Source organism: Podarcis muralis, chromosome 2 (assembly GCF_964188315.1).
Source record: "Podarcis muralis chromosome 2, rPodMur119.hap1.1, whole genome shotgun sequence".
In the NCBI taxonomy this organism is placed as follows: domain Eukaryota; kingdom Metazoa; phylum Chordata; class Lepidosauria; order Squamata; family Lacertidae; genus Podarcis; species Podarcis muralis.
The window spans coordinates 31,966,661-31,989,875 of record NC_135656.1 but is presented as its reverse complement, the minus strand read 5'-3'; the positions used below and the strand labels follow the sequence as shown (position 1 = coordinate 31,989,875).

The 23,215-nt window shown below is 40.6% G+C and overlaps 1 protein-coding gene across 8 annotated transcripts in view; it reads left to right on the top strand.

The window, feature by feature from the left end:
* CCDC57 (coiled-coil domain containing 57) overlaps nt 1-23,215 on the top strand; it is a 61,599-nt gene that overhangs the window by 12,950 nt on the left and 25,434 nt on the right. For 2 of the 8 annotated variants that reach the window (XR_013391815.1, XM_077924145.1), the window contains exons 1-10: nt 2,834-3,096; nt 3,557-3,965; nt 5,550-5,658; nt 6,898-6,999; nt 7,849-8,006; nt 9,655-9,729; nt 11,183-11,383; nt 17,219-17,377; nt 19,756-19,918; nt 21,410-21,544. Coding sequence is in view for 7 of the 8 variants with exons in the window: in XM_077924145.1 (XP_077780271.1) it covers nt 3,015-3,096; nt 3,557-3,965; nt 5,550-5,658; nt 6,898-6,999; nt 7,849-8,006; nt 9,655-9,729; nt 11,183-11,383; nt 17,219-17,377; nt 19,756-19,918; nt 21,410-21,544 (1,593 nt within the window). In the remaining variant the exon portion in view is untranslated. Of the gene's footprint in view, nt 1-1,308; nt 1,705-2,833; nt 3,097-3,556; nt 3,966-5,046; nt 5,150-5,549; nt 5,659-6,897; nt 7,000-7,848; nt 8,007-9,654; nt 9,730-11,182; nt 11,384-17,218; nt 17,378-19,755; nt 19,919-21,409; nt 21,545-23,215 lie in introns of those variants that run through there. The other 6 variants (XM_077924144.1, XM_028716240.2, XM_028716226.2 and 3 more) reach the window with 5 other exon arrangements.

The following is a 23,215-nucleotide window of genomic DNA, read 5'->3' as shown; positions in this document are numbered from 1 at the left end:
CTTTAAGGTTTGTTGTTGTTTAGTCGTTTAGTCGTGTCCGACTCTTCGTGACCCCATGGACCAGAGCACGCCAGGCACTCCTGTCTTCCACCGCCTCCCGCAGTTTGGTCCTCTTTCCCAACATCAGGGTCTTTTCCAGGGAGTCTTCTCTTCTCATGAGGTGGCCAAAGTATTGGAGCCTCAACTTCACGATCTGTCACGACCTTTAAGGTGCTACTGGACAATTTTTTTATTTATTTCGACTGTTACCATGATGGTTATGCTCTGTCTCCACCATCACAAAAATAGAGAACTCCTGTGTTCAAGTCCTGATTGTGAGTTTCCCACAGGCCACTGTGAGAACAGGATGCTGGACTAGATGGGTCATTAGCTTGATCCAGCAGGCTCTTTTATGTTTTATTGTGATTTTATATTTGTTAGTTGCCTTCCAAATCTGTATGATTTAGGGCAGGGAAGGATACAAAGACTTTGCAAAACAAATAAATTAGTGTTTCTGAAAACATGTTTCCTCTCCTCCCTGCCAAAGCTCCCCTAACTCTCTGCCCTTGTATTAAAATAATGAACGAGAACATATTTTTTCCCCAGCCCGTAAAACTCTGCACACTGTTTAAACATGTTAACAGTTATTACAGGAAACTAGTCATGCTGTTCCAGTCAGGGATGTTACTGGGGCTGACGAAAACGATGAGTGTTTAAATCCATCTTCCTGTGTTGCTCCAAGCTTCACGTAGACAAGGGGGGGGGGGGGGAGCATGAGATTCGTAGGGCAGAGTTTGTGTGTGGGGTGTGACTGCTTTACCCAAAACAAATGCTTCCTCGTTTAGAACTGAACTGGCTTGACCTGGTTCCCTTAATATTTCTTCATTGTGATTTTTTTGGGGTTTTTTTAAAGAGAAGGCAAAAATGTATATATAGATCAATGAAAACACAGCAGTACTGTGTGTGGAGGAAGTCTATAGGTAATGTTAAAGCCCCTGTAGGGGACACAAGCGAGGGTTATGACCTGCCTCTAGCCCTCAACCCCGCTATTTGCTTTTTAAAAGCCATTTAAAGGTACCCCTGCCCGTACGGCCATTTAAAGGTACCCCTTTAAATGCAAAAAAAAAGCCATTTAAAGGTACCCCTGCCCGTAAAGCCATTTACGCAACTGCTAATTGCCTGAGCAGCGCCTTTTCGAGCCTGGTCCTCGGCAGAAGAGGAAATGCAGGCAGTGGTGGCCAAACTTGACCCTCCAGCTGTTTTCGGACTACAATTCCCACAATCCCTGACTACTGGTTCTGTTAGCTATGGGTGATGGGAGTTGTAGTCCAAAAACAGCTGGAGGGCCACGTTTGGCCATGCCTGAGCGAAAGTCAGCGCCGTCAACATCGCTTGGGGATCATTATAGGATGGGGAAAGGGGTGTGTGTGTAAAAAAAAATATTCTCAACACTGGTGGAAGCTGGAAACGGTAGGATAGGAAGCGTGGGCTCTCGGCTGTGTGTCTTGCGGGGCTAGATGCAGCGGGAGGTGGCTGGGGAAGTTACTCTTGCTTCCACGGAGAACTCAATAGGCTACGACCGGAGAGGAGCGAAGGGCGGTCCCAACGGCCCGAAGCGCCGGTTGCCGGAAGGAAGCATTTTCACGTCGCACCAGCCGCTGTGGTTTCTAAGGAAACGGGGTCTTCGCCGTTGCCGAGATTGAGCCGTTTCTTGGAACCTGCTGGGTTCGTGCAAGGAAAAGGGTTGTAGTACGAGAAGGGTGGGCTGGGTGCTTTCATCACCAGTCTAGTGAGGCATAAGATACAGGTTTGGAGAAGGGGGCGGGGATTTTAGGCGGTTTGTGTGGTTTGCTAAAACCCACCACCCTAGGAAGCACAGACATAGGGGAAGGGAGCAATGCTGGATTTACGTATAAACTACACAAACTATAGTCCCACTCTCTTGGGGGGCCCCAAAAAAGTAATGGGGAAAAAACTGGATGTAAATTTCCAAAATATAAGATAACTAATATACTTCTTTTTAATTGTATTTCAGTTCAACAATTACTTTGATAAAATACATATTTTGTTATGTGCAAATGGCTTTAGATATCTATCAGGTCCATAAATTACCATATAGGATATATTCAACACAAAAAACTGTGACAATTTGTTGTTGACAAAGGACAGATGGACATATAAAGGGCCCCATTACCTTCAGTAGCTTAGGGCCTCGTCAAACCTAAATCTGGCCCTGGAAGAGGGGTGTGCATGACAAAATGAGGCAAAGTCACGCGTGGGACATGGGTAGCATGAAGTGGGGGGTACAGTTATACAGTATGCTGCATAACTTCAGTCCCTGGCCATGCTCTTGTTAATGGTACAACTCTACACCAGCCCCAGACCTGATCAAAGACATTTCGCTCTCATTGACTTCATTAACAACAACAAAAAAGGTCACCCATCATTGGCAACCGTGCCTTCTTGACAGAACATAGGGTATGATAGAAACTAGTACCCAATCTATTATATAAGCCCCCACAGAAGGACGCCATGACACAGATGGTAGGGTGTACAGCATGGGTCTTTTATCTCTCTGGTCTCGTATGATGTATATTTAATGCTCACGACACTTTTGTGTCTGGACTTGTACTCTTTAATGGGTATTCTCTGCCTCAGGGCTCCAGACACAAGAATGCAACCCTTGCGCTCCATTCCAGCAACTGGAGGTAGCAGGGCAGAACAGGATACTTTGCTCATGGGGGAATATGAAATAGGAAGGGCCTGGAGTATGTTTGTGCCTGTCTTGCAAATTTCACCATAGGCTTCCCTTGCATGTTGCTTTAGCGTGTTTGTGTGCCTTTCATTGGGGTGGGGGTGGGGAGGGGAGAGAAACTGTTTTGCCAAACCAGCAGTTTCACGAGAGCATTAGTCGCTGCTTTGACAAGCAGTGCCCTAGGGCTCCACTGCCTATGCGTGTGGCCACTACCTAGTTCTATCCATTTCTAGTGTGATGGGGGTATGGTCAACTTGAGCTCTGGCTAATCTGTATAAAGATGTGGGTTATGATTGAAAGCAGGAAGCAGGAGCAGAACCCTCTCTCCATGCAGACCATTACACCCAGCTATTTCTTGCCAGGTAGGGATTACCATACTGGGTAAAAGCATTAGGGTAGGATAAAAATCTTTGTATAAGTAAATAAACAACAAGAAGAATTTTGTTGTTGTTTAGTCGTGACCCCATGGACCAGAGCACGCCAGGCACTCCTGTCTTCCACTGCCTCCCGCAGTTTGGTCAAACTCATGCTGGTAACCTCGAAAACACTATCCAACCATCTTGTCCTCTGTCGTCCCCTTCTCCTTGTGCCCTCCATCTTTCCCAACATCAGGGTCTTTTCCAGGGAGTCTTCTCTTCTCATGAGGTGGCCAAAGTACTGGAGCCTCAGCTTCACGATCTGTCCTTCCAGTGAGCACTCAGGGCTGATTTCCTTAAGAATGGATAGGTTTGATCTTCTTGCAGACCATGGGACTGTCAAGAGTCTCCTCCAACACCATAAGAAATGCCTTCCTCTGCCCTAATGAATGATTTTCTTTTTCAGGTTCAATGATGCCGCATACAGAGAAAGAGTTGAATGACCTCCTTATTTGTAAAGAAAAAGAACTGAAAGAGCTCCAAGCTCATCAAATCCATTTTCAGAAAACATCACTGCATGAAACCAGAAAGCAGCTTCAAGAAATGCACAGGAAATTCAACAGTTTAAAGGAAGATTTCACCTATAACCTTAGAGTCTTAGAGGAGAGAGATAGAGAGCTGGAACGCTACGAACGCTTGTTTATACAGTTGAAAATGGTTGAAAATGCTAAAGAGGCAGAGGTTAGTGATCTTAGAATACAAGTGGATAAGCTGCAGCAAACACTTGCCAAGGAAACAAAAAAGCAAGAGTCTCTGCAATACCAATACCATCAAAAGCTTAAAGAACACCAGTTAGAGTTGGAGCGGCTTCACAGGTAAGAGAGATCCAGTGCTGTGTCGCTATGACAGAAATTCAGCCTTCTAGATCCAAGCCTTGATTCTCTCTGTACCTCATTCTTGTAGTAATCCTGCTAGGAATAATGGAATTGTAGAGTTGGAAGGGACTATGCAGGCAGTAGAATGTGAACTTGCTTTGCAAAGACAGGTACAGTATGTTTAATAAATGAGATAAGTAGTCTTTATTTTTTGTTGCAGTTCCTACAGTGCTGTAGTGCTTACTCAAGAGCAGGTACATAACCTCCCCTCTGAAATGCAGTCACTCTGCTGCCTTCTCAAAATATATGAAGCCTAAATATATATATGAAGAAGCAAAATGGCCTAGATCTTTATATTCATAGTTATCCATTAATAATGGTTTACAGTGACATGTGAAGGAGGACACTGTTAGGTGCAACATCCTGTAACAAACTGGTATACTAAAACTTCACATACAAACTAAAGAATCAAGGAAGACACTTAAGATGTTTCTTTTTGTGTGCATGCACTACATTCATATTAGTGTTTTAGGATGCTTGCTTCAGCCAGCAGCCAGTTGTACCTCATTCTGGTAGTAATCCTGCTTAGAATAATGGAATTGTAGAGTTGGAAGGGACCATGCAGGTCATCTAGTCCACCCTCCAGCAATGCAGGAATATTTTGCCCAAGGTGGGGCTAGAACCCACATCTCTGAGATTAAGAGTCTCATGCTCTACCGGCTGAGCTATCCCACAATCTTGCTGATTCTACTTTGTGCCTCTGTCATAAAGAAATTGGAAGATGGTTCCCCTTCCACATTGGGGGGGGGGGGGTGAGCAGTCAGTAGCATGGACTCCTGATCTTACCCATTGCTTTTTTGTCCTAGTTTACCCACTTTTTTGTTTGTATATAAGGACTTTGCAACTGGTGTTAACACTTAGTGTATCTTACAGAGTGGACATTGGTTCGTGAATGAATGCTTATCCCGCAAAAAATATGAATCTCTTTTTAGAGGGTATTGTAATCAAACCCTCTAAACAGAATGTCTGTACTACTCCATTTTCTTGAGGCAATTGTGCATTGGTTTTGTCTTGTATGCAGCTGCCTCAAACCGTTACGTACTGTAGATGTAGAGAATTTCACGTGCAATGTAGGCCATTGTGATCCTGGGTCTTCCTTGGCTATAATCTTTCTGCTTTTCAAGGTATGAGATATCTTATCAGATCTGTTGCTACCTGTTGGATTGTGGCAGGATTCAGTGGTGCATATATGAGACGCTTTATTACATAATACTTGCTTATACTATTTAAATAGGTAAATAGCTTAGATCGGTGCTTATGCCATACTCTTATTCTTTCAGGCAAATTAATGTGTACAGACACATTTGCAATTAGGGGGAGGCCATTTTGATTCAAGAGCATGTGAATAGAAATTAGTATTTGCTCAAGTGCACACTACATGTTGCCGTTGTTCTTCCAAAACACAATAACTTATTAAACTTAGTTTTAATTCAGTCCACAACTTCTTATTGAAGGGTGCTTATTTTTAAAACTATTATTTTTGTCGCCATAGTAAATGTGATGTCACTGGATTTTTATTTTTAGTTCTAAGGACTCTGATATCAATCAGCATCTTCAGGAATATGGGGATATGAAGCAGCAACTGGAGAGAAAACTGCAGGAAGTAGAATGTGAACTTGCTTTGCAAAGACAGGTACAGTATGTTTAATAAATGAGATAAATAGATTTTATTTTTTGTTGCCGTTCCTACAGACAGATGAGAGTTCATTATACTCTACAGTTACTTAATTTTCCCCAGGCATCTAGTTCCCCCTGTCTAGTCTGACATTAAAAGTAATGTGCGATTAATGAGCAGTACTGAAATTGCTTTCCCATTCTAGGTATCAGGTGGCATTTATGTTTTTGGTTATCTTCTCGCATTGGCAGCCTCCCCTTGGGAAAATTGGTAAGATTGTGTCTAGTAAAACGAGATGGTGTAAAATTCTTTCCACAGGGGTAGAGCCAAAATGTTGTGCTAAATTTGCCAACCTTGAAATCTCAAGAAGGTCAGAACTATAAATCAAGAGCAGCTTTACTCAGTTGTGAAGGCTAAATAAACACCCTGGCCTCCGGCATCAGTCCCTACTTCTCTAATTTCAGGGTTCTCTTCCTTCCAGATTTGTATGTAACAACCAACAGGGCTATCAATTGATTTAATTGATTATTTAAATTGATTCTTTATTTTTTTAAAAAAGTTTATATATCCTATATCAGTTGATTTCAGGACGGTTTAAGATTATAAATTACATTCTAGGTATAATCCAAATTTATCTATAGAAGTATTTTTGAGATACTGAAGAAGATATAAAAATTAAAAATAAACAAAAGCTACCTCCCAGAGAAAAGGTGAGCTTTTATTATTTTTTTATTGTTTCTTTTTTATTTTCATAATAGTAATAATAATAAAAGGAAGACTTAAAAACACACAACTGGAATTTAAAAAGCTGCAATAAATAAATGAGTTTTCATCTCACAGCCTCATCCATTAAAATTGCCCCTAATCTACTAAATTTTTAATTGATAATTTACAGATTAAATTATTGAATGCTTGCAGCCCTAATTTATACAAGTCTCTCTCTGTCTTACTTATGTTTTGAATGTATGGCAAAAGGAACATTATGAGTTCCCTTAAGGAGTCCCAGAAAGTTCCGTCTTCTTCAGGTTTGTTTGTTGAATACTTATGTTCATTAAAAGTTAAAGATCCTTCTCATCATTGGCTTCTCTTATAACTCTTTTCAATTTTGTAAATTTAAACTTGCCACTGGGCATGTTGCCCAGACACCCTCATTGCAGATGCCTCCTTTGCCCTCCACTTACTCCTTTATCCACCTCCTCATCCACTGTTTCTCACCCCAGAATTACTTCAGTCTTTGTTTCGTCAACTTCATTTCAGGAACTGCTAGCGGAATTTGATTCAGAAATGAAAAAAAGAGAGCATGAGTTTCGACGGAAAGTGGATGAAATGAGCAATTTAGTTCTATCTCATGAGCTTAAGGTAAATGTGCCCTCAAAATTTGAAATGTACACAGCAAAAACAAACAAACAAACAAACAAACAAACAAACAAACAAACAATGTACATTCTATTACTTCTATTTAGCGTGTTTTGTGATGTATAGACAATAAGTGATCAGTGGAACTCATGGCCAGTTTTCCCATGGAACATTATGAGGTTAAATGCCATAACTACTGACTGTCAATTCAGACACCGTACAAAACCATAGTTAGCAAAACTGTATGTTATAAGCCCACTTTAAACCATGTTTTTTTATTAGGATGTGCCAGCTTTCATGAGCAGTTAACTATGTCTGTATGTTGGGGCTTCAAAGCTCACTGCAGGGATGTTTGAAAGCCATTTTGCTAACAGCCCTGTACTGCTCTTTGAACTTCTGAAAACTGGAGGTTTAAAGACTAGTGTGAAACTGCTTGCAAAAGGGCTTTCAAACAGCCCCACTTTGAGCTTTGGCTGCATGTATCTTTTCCAATTGAGCGAACAAGTGGGCGCAGCTGCACTTAGCAGGATTTATTCCCTGTTTATTAGCTGATGAACAAGGGTTAAATCCTTCTGCTTTGGCTGTGTGTGCCAGTTCCCAGTTAGGGTACAGAAACACAGGGCCAGTGCAGAACCAAACCGTCCCTCCCCGCCAATAGCTGTCATCAGTGTGACATCAGCCAATTGGCAGGTGGGTGTTTGTTTTTTAAATGGTTGTGTGGGCTAAATTTGATACCGTGGTGAGCCAGGGTTGGCCTGCAGACTGGAGGATCCCCAAATCTGACTAAGCCTTGGTTTGGCTTTGTGTGAGATACAGACACAGCCCATGTGCCTTTTTGTTCTCCTTTGAAAGGTGAAGCTGTTGACCAAAGAATTGGAGGCTTTGAAAGAGGCTGGGACAGAAGTGGCAGAATCATTGAAAATGGCAGAAGCAAGAAACTTGGAGTTGGAGAAAGAAGTCAAATGCAGGGATTGGGAAATAAAGGATCTTGCAGCTGTGAAAGATGCTCAGTAATGTACCATTCCATCGAGTATTGAGAAAAACTTCATTTCAGTTCATCATTCCTTTCTGCCTCCCAGTATATTCTTAATCCATTTTTTTCATGTCTGTAAAAGGAATGTGTTTATTTTTGTTGTTGCTGCCCTTGAGGTTACATCTGGCACATCAGTGGCTCATGTCATACTTTCTTCACTGCTACCGTATAGCTTAAAGTTGCAGTGCTGGTTTCCAGTCTTGTCTGCTCCTTTAGTTTCTGTCAAATTAGATAATGAACCATGGGTTGTATGCAATGCAATGCAAGCAGCATTCCACTTATACACTGGAACTTCCTCTCTCGACACCCCCCCAAAATCTGATCCAGAGTAGATTTTGTGGGGACATGGGGGACTGCAGGGGAGAGGAACGGAAGAAGAAGTTCTGTTGTGCGAGGGGAAGTCCATTGCAGAACAGTAGCACTGGATACAACCACCTGTGTTTACATAACAATGGCTTACATAGGCGCCAGTTCTACAGGGACCTGGGTGCCAGGGCACTCCCATTCCGTGTTCCTACAAAGCCTCGGAACACGATTTCCGGCAGAAACAAGAAGTTGCGTTGGAGGTCTTGTGAGTCCTCGTACGTTTCCTCTGAGACCCCACAAAACCTTGGAAGCGCCGCTGTGCTGCCGCCGCAACATGACATCATGTTATGTCGTGGACGCCATTGGGCACCCTTAACCTGGAGTCCAAGTCAGTGCCCCTGGTGGGTTATGTCAAAATACTGCCCCAGTAGGAGATTGGTTTTCATCCTCCAAGTCATTTTCTACTCAAAGACTGTTCTGGTAACATGACTTATTTTGTAGCAGTTGTAGTATTTAAATCTTGAAGAGAAATGCACGACACATTTCCCTACGTTTCTGATATCTATATCTGTGCAAGGAATGACTCCCCATCCCCACCTAAAATCAAAATAATAACTTATGAGCCAGGTGGGAAATGGGCTGCCCTGCATATACGTCCACCTTTTCTGCTTTCCCTAGCTCAGTGGGGAAAGGTTGCAAAAGAATAGCAACATGGGATACAAGAAGTATGGGATGTAACAGCATTCAACTGAATGATATTTATTTTTATTGGGATCACAAAATCATAGAATTGTAGAGTTGGAAGGGCCCTGGAAGGTCATCTAGTTCAACTCCCTGCAATGCAGGCATCTCAACTAAATGTTCACATCCCTTCAAAAACATTCAGTTCAAGCACAGCTGACATTCCTTTCTATGATTCCCAGACATGAATGTAGATCCTGCATGCCTGCCATAAGCTAAACTATTTAGTTATTCACATATTTATTTATTTAATATGTTTCTAACCCACCCTTCATCAGAACAGATCTCAGGGCAGGGCACAATACTATTACAATTCCTCAAAACCCATCAGTCACATTAAAACCACCAGAAACAAAAATCTATGAACCACAAGAGCTGGTTAAAAAAACAAACACCTTAATTAAAAACCTCAAGGCTTTAAAAACTACAAATCCTATATTTAACTACAGAAACTATATTCAGTGGGGCACGTAGCTATGCTAGATCCATCATTCTCTTTTTCTTAACACTTTATCTTCAATACAAACGAACTAATTTTTAAGCGTTATTTTATTGTTCTCCAATATTTGCCAATACAGGATACGGGATTTAGAAAGAAAAATCGATTCAGTACAGCTGAGCTGGAAAAAAGAAAAAGAAACATTTGAGAGAAAGTGAGTTCTTTGGATAGATGACATTGTCTTCTTTGTGTACTTTTCTCATTAAGAGCAGTCATTTTTTAAAAAAGTAGTGGGCAACAAGCAATTGCTGCAGATAACTTTGGTGTTTGGTCCTTTCTGTTTTCAGATAGTGATGTAATCATACTGCATGAATATATTAAAGTTTTAAGAAAGATGTGTTGTTTTGCATGTTAGCATTAAGAATGTAATATGTAAAATAGTCCTTAAGTAATGTGTGGATTAAGTATTTGTTTTTATCTGTGCTCCCTCTCCATTCATTACCCAGTAACATCTTTTTTTTCCTTTAGGGCCTAAACATAGGCAAATGGTTACTGTATTCTGAATTTATGGTCCTTTTTCCTGTAGTTCACTTTTAAACACATTGATATAATTAGGTGTTTTTTGTGTGTGCCCAGAGTGCATTGGAAATATTTAAAGAAACCGCTTCTTAAACTTTAGCATTTCCAATGTGTTTTGTGATAAAAAGGGCCCCTTGTACCCCCAACATCGTTAGAAACTTAAGGTAAAGGGACCCCTGACCAGGAGGTCCAGTCGTGGCCGACTCTGGGGTTGCGGTGCTCATCTCGCTTTATTGGCTGAGGGAGCCGGCGTACAGCTTCCGGGTCATGTGGCCAGCATGACTAAGCCGCTTCTGGCGAACCAGAGCAGCGCACGGAAATGCTGTTTACCTTCCCGCTGGAGCAGTACCTATTTATCTACTTGCACTTTGACGTGACTGCTAGGTGGGCAGGAGCTGGGACCGAACAACAGGAGCTCACCCTGTCGCTGGGATTCGAACCACCAACCTTCTGATCAGCAAGTCCTAGGCTCTGTGGTTTAACCCACAGCGCCACCCGCATCCCAGTTAGAAACTTAGGAAGCTGCTCATACCAAGTCAGACCACTGGTCCATCTAGCTCAGTTTTGTCCACACTGACCAGCTGTGGCTGTCCAGGGTTTCAGACAGGGGACATTCTGAGCCCTACTTGCAGATGCTGGGGATGCAAAGCAGGTACTGCTATTTTATTCTTAATCCTCTTCAGATAGCAAATATTTGTCATAATGGAGTTGTGGAATGTCCATTTTTCACTGGGACATCTTCAGCCGCATAGTAGGATTATTCACGGGGTAGCCTATCCCTACCTTTGATCATATTAGCACTGTTTAGTGTCCCAGAACCTGATAACCTGGAGATCAAAATTATCATGTAGGAAAAAACAAGCTAAACAGAAGGATTTTTACCAAGTCTGTAAAATAACTTGAGAAGCTTCTAAAAATGTACATTGTTTAAACCTTTGTACAAGTTTTTATAAACTCGGTAGGAAAACAGAATGATCATTTCTATTTTTTAAAAAGTTTTAATTCACTTTGGTAGATTGATTGTCTCAAAAAGTACAAATCCAAAAGAACAAATTGTCTTTTAAATTTAATTTTGTTCTTTCTAAAAGGCACGCAGCTATAGATCACTTTGCCAGGGAAAAGGATGCATTACTTGCTTCAATAAAGGAGACCCATACTGAGCAGATACGGAAGTGGGAAAATCAGGTCCGAGACCTGCAAATAAATAAGGAAACTTTGGAAATGGAACTGCGTCAGGCAGAATGGAGGCATACAGATGAGTTGAGAGAGAAAGAGGCTGTCATTGAAAAGTAAGTTAGACTTTATTTGTACTGTTTTAGGCATGTAGATGTGTATTTCAGTGCAAACAAGTGGATTATATCCTCACATGGATGTAGGGGAGAAGGGGGCTTTCTTTCCCCCTGAATCCATGTGATGACGCAATGCATTTGTAGGTACCCTCTTTTGCAGGTAGGCATGATGTTGCTTCTCCCGTAATTAAATCTGAAGTTAAATGACAGGATCTCATTTTGATTTTTGGATGAAATGTACCTATTTAGAGCATGGTGTTTCACTTGTTTTGTACATGATACATCCCAGGATGTAGTGCACACAGCTGGTATATTCCTCGCAGTACTCCTGATAAGGCATCTTATTTCCATGTTCCAGTGCTGAAAAGTTAACACATTGTTTAAGGAGCTACTGACACTCCCACTTCTCTCAGGATGACTAAGCAAGTATTAAGAGGGACATTTCAAGCAGTTCATTGCAACACCCATCTGTGAATTGTGGCAAGTGGTGTGCTTTAGTGCTTACTCAACAGCAGGTACATAACCTCCCCTTTGCTGGCTTTTCAAAATACATTAAGCCTAAATATATATAAAGATGCAAAATTGTCTAGATACAGTGGTACCTCAGGTTACAAATGCTTCAGGTTACAAATGCTTCCGGTTACAGACTCCGCTAACCTGGAAGTAGTACCTCGGGTTAAGAACTTTGCTTCAGGATGAGAACAGAAATCGGGCGGCAGAGGGAGGCCCCATAGCTAAAGTGGTACTTCAGGTTAAGAATGGTTTCAGGTTAAGAACGGACCTCTGGAACGAATTAAGTTCTTAACCAGAGGTACCACTGTATTCATAGTTATCCATTAATAATGGTTTACTGTGATATGTGAAGGAGGCCACTGTTAGGTACAACATCCTGTAACAAACTGGTATACTAAAACTTCACATACAAACTAAAGAATCAAGGAAGACATTTAAGATCTTTCTTTTTGTGTGCATGCACTACATTTATATTAGTGTTTTAGGATGCCTGCTTCAGCCAGCAGCCAGTTGGGATGGTGCACTATGGAACAGGCTTTGTGCCTTGTTCCTTTTGCAATCTGTAGCTATTGGTCACTTTCTCAATTAATGCAGTACTCCTGCTTTACTAAACCAGTTGTCCAATGTGGCCTTCCCTTCCACTCCTTCTGCTGTAGCTTGATGGAATGGCTGAATAGGAGTATCCCTGGGATTTGCCATACAGCGTCAGTGCCAAATCATTTCCTTTTGACACTGAGGCAGAATTTATTAATGGCATAGAAAATATCTCACAATAATGTACCATGGCTGAAACAGGGCTCCGAGTACATATCTTTGATATGTCTTGGGATTTCAATTTAATGGCACTCATCAAGAAGTTCTTAGAATAGACTCAGAATGTGGCCTTTAACGGAGAGAGATTAACTGAAAATATTTACTTATTCATTGTTTAGTCAGTTGCAGTGCCTCTCTGGGACTCTTGGTTAATTTGTTCACATTTCAAGCCGCAGGTTCTTTGGCTCAGAATACAATTTCTGAAAGTATTGTATATTTATTATCAGGTGAGCACTATAATTTTACCAAGCAACAAATTGCTTATATTTAGGATTGTAAGAACATGTAACATTGTAGCAATTCATTACTGAGTGATAAGAATTGTGATATCTTCTCTCCAGAGAACAGCATTTCTCGTATGCTGTTGAAACAAAGGTCAAATGTAAAATTAGATGTATTAGTCAGTATATATGTTTGCCTTTTGCTGTGAATATGTGTTGGGGTTATACTAGGGTAGAAGACTTGGGGTACTGTCCATATCCCACTAATTATAACAGATTATACAGTTGTTCCTGTACGTACATCATTATATACTAGTTTGGTTGATGCTCCACCAGGTATGCAACACTGAGAAGTGCTGCTTGTCCTAAACACGCTTGCCGAAGGGCCAAGTTCTGCATATACACTCAAGCGTACAGGTGCACAGGAGACTCCTTTCATTTAAGGAGAGGTCAATCTGCAAGTGATAAAAGATTTGTATGCAGATCAGGTCCCTCCACTGAATAGGAAATCTGTTATGGATGGAGAAACTCTCTGTACACAGTGTAATTCCCTGTCTAGAACAGACTGCTAGATTAAAACAATTGTGTAATTGTATTGAATTTGTCTTAATTTGTGGCCAATTTGGTAAAATTCTGAAAATCAATAAAAATGATTTGGCAAAAAATAAAAACACTTGTGTTGCATTTCAGATCCACCAAATGTGGTAAGTGAATATTTTAAAAATCAAAATCAACCAAACGTATCAGAAGATAGCAAAGATATTATACACATCACAGATTTCTTTTAAAATGGAAAAAGTTCCAGAAAGAAACTACAGCTTAAGAGCAGGCATGGCCAAACTTGGCCCGCCAGCTGTTTTGGGACTACAACTCCCATCATCCCTAGCTAACAGGACCAGTGGTCAGGGATGATGGGAATTGTAGTCCCAAAACAGCTCGATGGCCCAGTTTAGCCATGCCTAGCTTAAAGGGTAGCAAATCTAATTTGGGGAGGGTGGTCCAAAGTGCTACATTTGAATATTTTCTCATTCTTAGGAGAAGTTTCAGCTGCCATCTTACTTATTAATTACATTTTCTATCTCACCTTTCATTGATTTCGTGGTGTCAGATCAGGTAATAGCATAAAATTATTATAAAACAGTGGCCAGTAAAATCAACTCAAGCAATTAAAACTTACCAAGTACAAGACAATGAAACCTTCTAGCAGGAACCCACCATTTGCTCCCCTAGAAAAGCCTGTTTGAAGGCCAAGGTTTCCTCTGGAGTGTCACCCCATGAGGTTCTCAGCTCTAGTGCTGGGTATAAATACATATCAACCCCTCTCCGATGCATACACAAAAGTGCCTTGCTCTCATGCACAGGAGAAACTGGAGCCTGCTTTTAGTACTTGGCACTGAAAAGCTGCAAGCTTTACACAGGCTCCTTAAATCCCATTGAAGGAAAGAGAATTTAACAGTCTAATTGTGTCCAGGAGAGCTGCCAAAAGATACAGTGAAGAGTTGGTAACAAATGAATAATATTTATATAGCATCTAAATACAGTGGGTAGGTACTTAAAAGTGAAGAATGTGTATGCAAGCAAAATTGTGTGATAGGAAAAGCTTGGTATCGTGTTTTCCCCCTTTTAAAAAAAGAAAACTACATTTCACCAATACTCTTGAATTATTTTAAGATATTACCCTGTATATGGAACCATGAGAAAAGCACTATAATCTTTTTTTCCCTTCTTTTTTTTTTACTCTGATGTAACTCTGCATTAGCTGGGAGGTGTTTAGGGAATGTCAAGTCATTGTGGGTTTTTCACTGAGACATTAGCTTTATGTGCGCAACTGTGATAATAATGCTAAACAGAAAGCTCAGAACTAATAGGAAAATAGAAATATTATGAACTCTTGCAATAGTGTTAGATAAATTAAATTAAATGTGTGTGCATTTACTATATATATATTAGCACTGTCAAAATCTTGCATACATCTATTTAAAAAGCAATACAGAACTAGAAAAAGTACAGAGGAGGCAAGGCATATAAAAAGGACTAGGAATGCACAGTGGCTTTCACATGAGGGGACACTTACACAAAATGAAATTAAAATGATATTAGAAGACAATATAACAGGTGCAATTAAAGATAACTAGTGCAATTGGTTAAGAAGTCTTTCCTTGAAGTGTGAGCCAGACATTTTATGAAATAATGATTGCACAATTGTATTTCCCCCTCATTAAATTAAGTGTTTTAGGATGCTGTGTAATCTGAAAGCATAATAACTCCCCCCCCCTAAAAAAGTAGTATATAGTAGAAGATTGATCCATCAATGACTAATTGAAGCAACTTTGTGGTGCAGACCCACACAAGCTATTATTTCAAGCAATTTCTTCACTGTAAATGTGGATGAGTAGCCTATTTCCTAGGATAAGCACAATACAGAATGCAAACCTCTGCCAATTAAAAATGGTGTATAAATACTAAATAAAATAGTCATTGCTGGCCTTTAATTGTTCATTTCATGCTCCATCCAAAACTACTGGTATTGGTCTCTGTTGGAGACATAATTCACTTATGCCTGAGAGATGACTTCAGTTGGGGAACAGGAGATCAGATGTTCTGGACTGTATGTTCTAACAAAGCTGGAGTGCATTCCTGTTTATGAATAGTATAGGGATTTAACCTGGATCACTCACTAAACTAGTAGCAGAACTAGGCCTCTTGTGTCTATTCTCTACATAGGCCAATACTTTTCGAAAGCACGGTGCCCTGTGTGGTCGTTCTAATTATAGTTCTGAGAGAAACCAAATCCTGTTCCCTACAACAGAACATTCTGAATGTTCTGAAGAGGCAGCACTCACCAGTTAGATGGAAGGTATTAGCTGACTGGTAAGGAGAATATGTGGTTTGTATAAATGGTTACTTCAAAGCCTGTAAATCAACCTAACATTTGAAAATGCAATTCACTTATTACATTCTGTATGTGCAGAAGAGGTAGTGATACCTACTGTCTCTTACTATTAATCTGTGATGCAGTGGAATAAAGTAGCTTTTTAAATCAGACAGTTATGCATCTATCAATGCTATTGATAGATGTATAACTGTCTGATTTTTTAAAATAATAACCCAATGAACAGCGTGCATATTGAGACAGTGAATTCCATAGATTATATTTTTATTATGTAAGGACACATTTTATTTTGTTCGTCTTAAGCTTATTGTTTATTATTTTCATAGGATGAATAAAATATCTGTATTATGAGAATGAGTGTTGGTATTTACTGTTTCAATAACACTTTTGATTTTTTAAAAAAACATCTTTCACATTTCTATTATCCAGACTTTTTATTAAGAACAACATAAGAACTTAAGAAGAGCCCTACTGGAACATTTTATAGGCCTGTCTTCTCCAGCATTCTTTTTCTGCACAGGCCAACCAAATGCCTATTGGGAACTCTACATAGTGCCTCATAGTGCCTCTGAATCTGTAGTATATAGCCATCATGACAAGTAGCTAGTGCTAACTTTATCCTCCATGAATTTGCCTGACTCTAGGCAACCTAGTCCTAATATATTAAAGCTTTTGTTCTTAAAGAATATGAAAAAAATCAGGATTGGAGTCTTACTTTGATTGGTTTGGATCTTTTGCCATTGGGAACCCATACACACAGGCTGCTTATTGTATCTCCTTGAATGAAACACATTATATTCTAAGAAGCAATACTTATCTGAATACATACTGAAGATTGTATGAGTAGAAGGAAGAACAGTGTTTTCCTACTGTCCCAGGGATTTGCTCTCTTCTTCCTTATCTAAAATGTGTCTGATGAAAAACAACTTAACATGATGAAACATCTGAAATTGCAGATTCATTTAAACCAGAAGAAATCAGGAACCAATTAGTTGGTTACATTTTGTGCATGGGAACCAATTATTGATTATAAAAGACGCTTGTAGAACATATAACAGCCTTTGCCTGAAAAATACACTTGGACGGCAAGTGCTTCCTCCTCCTGTTTGCATATGTAATACACTGGAACCCATTACCTTGGTTATCTTAAATTTATATGTATCCACACCAATCCTGCATTATTTATCTTTTCCTATATTACTGTAATGCTATATCAATTTCACTTTACTGAGACGTCTGTTATCCTTTGGTGTTTGGAATGTCCCTTAGGCTACTTGCATAAATGAGGCTGAACTACTGTTTGCCAGTCCCTCCGTCCCTTTTGCTTGTTGTTTTGCTTAAAATGGAAAACCACATTAATGTAATCAAACTTGTGTTCTCTATATATTTTCACAGACTTCAACAAGAGCTGGAGGCACTGAAAACAAGCTGGGATTCTCAAGTAGCTCAGATATCCAGGGAGACCGTTTCAAAAGACCTTCAGATTCAAGCACTGCAACAAGAAGAGGTGAAGCTAAGAGCACAACTGTCTAGCATACTGCAAGATATTGAAAGGTGAGTGACTTTGTGAGCTGGTTAAACCAGTGTTTTCTCAGGATCTTTCTTCGTGATCGATCTTGGTGTACACCCAGCCACAATTTGGCCCACAGGCCAGAGATTCCCCATTCCTGCTTTAGAGAATTTGATCCTTATGGAGAGTGCAACACTCTCCAGAACAGGCTGAACACCAGTCATTTGGACAGATCAACTGCCTACTAACAGTACCTCTCTTGCTGAGCTTCAGTTTGTTAACCCATGTCGAGTCCATTACGTCAACTAGTCACTGATCTAATGCATCCACAACCTCACCTGGTTTTGATGAAAAAGGATACAAGAGTTGCATGTCATCTGTATGTTGATTATTAATACACTTGAAATCCCTGAATGACCTTATTTAACCATTTCATGTAGATGTTAAACAGAATGAGGGGAAGCATGAGACTTTGTGGGATCCTGAAATGTGACTGCCACAGGGCCCAGCAATGTTTTCTGGAAATGACCATCTAGGCAGGAACAGATGCAGTACTGCCCATGTCCAATACAGATGGAAGTTCCAGAATGATCATGGTTGAATGTATTGATAACCTGAGAGCCCCTGTTAGATCCAGGTGAATTTACTGGGTATTCATACTCTCCCATCTCTCTCCTGATAGAGGTCATTCCACAAGCAACCAAGGCAATGCCAGAGCCAAAACCAGGCCTAAATCTCAGTTGAAATGGATCTAGAAAATCAGTATCAACCAAAGGCAGCCACAACTCATTTGAGTACTTGGTCCAGGAAAAAGATGTTTACCACTCCCCTACAGTTGTTAATTCCTCCTAGGTCTGAGAAAGGTCTTGTCAGGAAGGGTTGCACTACCACTTGCTTTAAGGGGATACTGTTTATTTTGGAGCAAAACCTGCTTTTAACGCTAGATGGTCCAGCCTCAACTGAGAGAGACCTTGTGGTCTGAAGACAGATAAAGGACCTGGGGCAGGCATGTGCCCGTAATGCTGTGGATGATTCGCACATCAATAAGATGGATGGTCTTGCTTCTGATTCTCTGCTGTCACTTTGCCATGGGAGGAGATCATATAGGTTCATCCTTGTGTTTGCCCTTCACTCACAGAAGGAAAACCCAGGGCAAACTAAACTCCATATGAGGCTGTGCGAATGGTACTGACCGTCTATCTTAAGGTCTGCTGACCTTTCAAGGCAGAAGGGAAAAAGAGAGGCAGGTGCACTGTCTGACATAATATTGGTGACTTCTGGCTCTCTGCCCACAGACAACTCAGGGGAGAGGGGGCAGGGGCTGACTCATGGCATGTCTTGCAGTGCTTTTAGCTCCCTGACATTTTTCTGCCTTAGAGAGCCAGTAGGCTTTAAGACAGAAGAAAGCAAGAGCTGAGCATGCAGGTTGACATGAAGGCAAGCATGCTCACTGATGTGCTATGGCTGTGGGCAAGCAGCAATTGGTCTGCTAACCACCCTGATATTAAAATGGGTGGTCACATGAGTATTAAGATCATCCAGTGAGTAAGTGATCCAGAAAATCAGTGTGATATAGAGGTCAGGGTGTAAGTCTAGTACTGGGGGAAATTAGGTTCAAATTCATACTCAGCCATTTACTACTAGTAGTATTAGTACAGCACTGGTATTAGTACAATATTAGTATTATTTGTTCTTTTATTTATTAGATTTATTCATCGCTTTACACCAGAGTTTCAAAGAGACTTAAACAGTTCAGTAACAGTGACCTGGTTTGCAAATCATGCTAAGCCAGCTTAGACTTAGTGTAAACATGTAAGCATGTTTGGCTTAGCATGGTGTCTAAACCTGGGATCATGACTGAACTCTCTCCAGACCAGCCACATCCCCTCCAGGAGATCACATCTTCTCACTAAGCAACAATTTAACTTAGGGTGCTATACATACCAGGCCAGTAGAATAAATATATAAAATATAAAACATTAGATACTCAGCTGGACCACTACAAGTTAACGCACAATAATCAAACCCACCACCCCCAACAATGTAAGTGTAGTCACCAGTAAAAATTAATTAGCCCAAAAAATTCCATAACAGCAGAACTAGAAATGTTAACAACTAAAGACCTGAAAGAAAAATAAAGGTTTTTGGTGCCAAAAATATGTTTATGTATGGTAAATGCCAGGCAACCCTCTTTAGGAAGAGCATTCCATAGACAGTGGAACTTCTGTCTAGTGGTGATCTCACACTTTGCTGTATCTGGCTGCTGATGGACTGGGGTTCTTGCCTTATATGCTGCAGACCTCAGTTGTAAAGGGTTAAAATTGTTGAATATTTTGTGACATTAAAATATAAATGTTAAATTCATCCCCCCCCCATTATTATTATTTTTTTGAAATTTTCTCTTCGTTTCTCCCTGTCTTAGGTATAAACAGCAGCTCTCATTAGCAGCTGAGAGAGAAGAGATTCTGGAAAGGGCTAAAGTGCAAATAGTCCTGGACTGGCAGCGGCGTTACGAGAATGCTGAAAGGAATCAATATCAGAAATCAGAGGCTCTAATACAGAGCCTGTCAACAGCTAGGGACCAGGTCAGAACTGCGTCACATTTGCTTAGCAGCTTAGCACAGAGCATTAGCAGAGGCATATTTCATGAGGGGAGATTTTATACCTTTGGACTTGTCATTCTTTTGTGCTTCTAGCAAATATTTGAGGGGTTCCACCATACCCAAGGAGTTGGCACTCTCTTCCTGTAACATATTCAGTCTGTGCTGACCCAGATAATGCACGAAAGTGGTTCAGTTTTTAAAACTTAGATAAATAGCACCAAGCTGATCTCAATATAGTACTAGCTTGTTCTTTGCATGAGGATTATTTCTGCTTGCAGGTGAGAGTGGAGCTAGGTGAGGAGGAAAGAAGGAGCAACATAAGATACAACACAGGATGGAAAAACTAAGCTACAACTTTATTGGATGCAGTTTGCAGGTGGCAAGGCAAACCTATGTGGGGCTGCCCTTGGGCCCAGTTCAGAGGCTCCAGCTGGTGCAAAGTGCTGGACTGTTGATGTGGACAGTCAGCTGCCAGCACATAACTCCAGTGCTCAAAAGCTTGCACTGGCTGCCCATACCTTGCTGGACCAGGTTCAGAGTTCTAAGATTAATTTACAAGGCTCTTAACAACTTGGATCCTGGATAGCTGAAAGGCTGCCTGATTCGTTATATCCCTGCCTGATCACTAAGGCCCACACCTGACTGTTAGGATTCTTTTCCTGTGCTTGCAGTCATGGGATTGTTTTTATCACATCACGGTGTATGTTTTCATTCCACATAGTGGGAAGTGACGGAGACAGGATGTTTGTATTACTGTGTTCCATGATGAAGGACGTTTGTTCCTTTGTTCTTTCTCTTTGCTGACTGATGCTGAAGAGAAAGAAGCTGAGTTGCAATGCTCCAAGTGTATATATGTAAATAAATGTAGTCTAGCCAAAATGCTGCGCTACTGAGTCTGTCACGTGAACTGCCAACACTGCTAGTCCTAAAGTGTGCTGATGCCTCTTGGTATCAGTTGCTGTGATGTTCGGGCTGGAGAAAGCTTTTGACTCTCCCAAATGACCGACCAGGAGGGAGAGAACATGCCAGCCGGGCATGTGTCTCTGCCAGGTTCCTACTCGTGTGTAGGACACTCCTGACACTGACATCATATATGATTGGCAAGTGCTTGGCATGTGAATGTGGCTTGTGGGACAAATGCGGTGGGCCTAATTAGGCCTGTGGATCAGAGATTCCTCATCCCCTCTAAGGTATGCGTCTTGATGAATAGCCCATTGCCAAATTTTATCTTGGATAAATGGAAGTGAATTGTTTACTGATTGGCATGTTCTTTCATTTTTTGAAAGCTCTTCCACAATACTTTCCATTCAGAATGTAGATGGTCATTCTGGATTGAGTTTAATTCAAAGGACAAGGGAGATTAAACATAGTATGTTGTCTGATGGCGATAAAATAATATTGAAGGTACTAGAAGCTAGGGGAGTGTTCTTGTCTAAGAACGTCTTCTCAAGTTGCCATCATTTTTTTTTGCAGGTTACTGCTGAACTACAGGAGAAGGAACAGAAATTGCATGAAATGGAAATGGTCCTTTCTGCTGTAACACTTGAGAGGGACCAAGCCGTTCAGGAACTTCGAAAGCATGGTCACACGCCAAAAGGAGTGAAACAGGTTAAAATTACTTAATTGCTGTTCCTTAAACTGAACTAATCCTAAAACAACTCACTTTATGGTCAGGGCTAGTTCTGTGAGAGAAGCCATTTTTTTTATTTAGGCTTTTTATTTAGGTTTTGTGATCAAGGGCACACAGTTTTTTTCGGACCCTTTGGATATGAGAACAACGTCAACAGTGACAAAATACAGTGAAATCATTTCCACATGGGGTTGGCATGCAGCTTTCATGTCACACGCAGTGGTGGCTGGTGCCAGTTGGGACTCATAGAGCAGAAGGCAGGGAGAGCAGCAATAGCCAGTGACAGGAGGAGCCAGCTATTTCTAGTTTTCTCTTCATCCTCCTCGCTGCTGAGTTCTACAAGGGCAAAACTTGGATGAAGGAGGAAGAAGCTAATAGACAGTGCTACCCCCTGGACAGTTGTAAGTAGGAAATCAAGCAGGTAGGGGCTGGTGGATAGCGGATATATTGGTGGGTCAGTGCTTAATTTGTCCTAACGGAGCACTGGCCATATGTTATATATCCACATATTTGCATTTCACTGCATCTGCAGACATTGGAAAGTCATGACGAGACATGGCTTTCCAATGTACATGCAATAAAGCACACACTCTCCACAGCTGCTAACTTAAAAGAATGACTGTGCACTGTTTCCTGTGCAGGAGTACTTCCAATGTGGGAATTGTGCAGTATTGGATGCAGCCTTGAGAGAATTTTTATAAGACAATGCAAAGTGGACAGGAAGTCCTGGTGGCCTTACGGTCTAAGCAAAGCATTAAAAGGGGGAGGTTTTGTAGCCTCTTGTTCTGAATAAGGATGAATTCAAGATGGATTTTTTTTCTAGTAGATTTATTATTTTGCATGGTTAGAGAAGCAATTGCAGTTTAACGTTAATTTAAGCAATTGTTCAGCAATTTCTGAAAATGTGATTGCAGAGCTAGATTATTGCTAATTTTTGGCATCTCCTGCTTTTAATCTTGCATGTATTTGGTGTTGTGGTTGCTTTTGAAAGGCTTTGCATTTCCTGATGTAAGCTGAAGGAGAGTAGCTTTTTTATCATTTGCAGAGTCATTCTTGCTACCCTCTGCCCTTGAAAATTGTAGTGTGTGAGTAACTGGCTCTAGTGCCGTTTATGTACAACCAAAATAGAAAGTGGCCTGAAATCTCTCTGCAGAGCTTCCTCCTTAAATAATGTAGTGGATAGTGCTACAGTCAGTTATCAGGGGATGCTTTCTATTTTGGAGTGGTATGTAGGAAACATGTTGAGGAGTCTACGCGAACAGATCCAAAAGATTATTAACTTTCTTTTTCTTTTCTTTTTTATATTTATTAAGTTTCCATTTTATCACATTTAAACAAATCCTTATTATACTCATTACATATTTGCTCAATCGAGCTTCGACTTCCCTCCCTTCCGTCTCATGGTTTCCATAATTCATTATTACTTCATAGCATTTATACATTTTCCCATTTACGTTTCACTCCTTCTGTTAATCACAATTTTTAAAATAAATATAAAAAGGTACAAATCCTTAACCTTGCAAGTTTTCTTACAACAAGCCTGCTACTGTTGTTAATTGTTTACAATTGTCCTTCAGATATTGTACAAATTTACTCCAGTCTTTTTGGAAAGCTTCATCTCGCTGGTTTCGGATTTTCTCGGTTAGCCT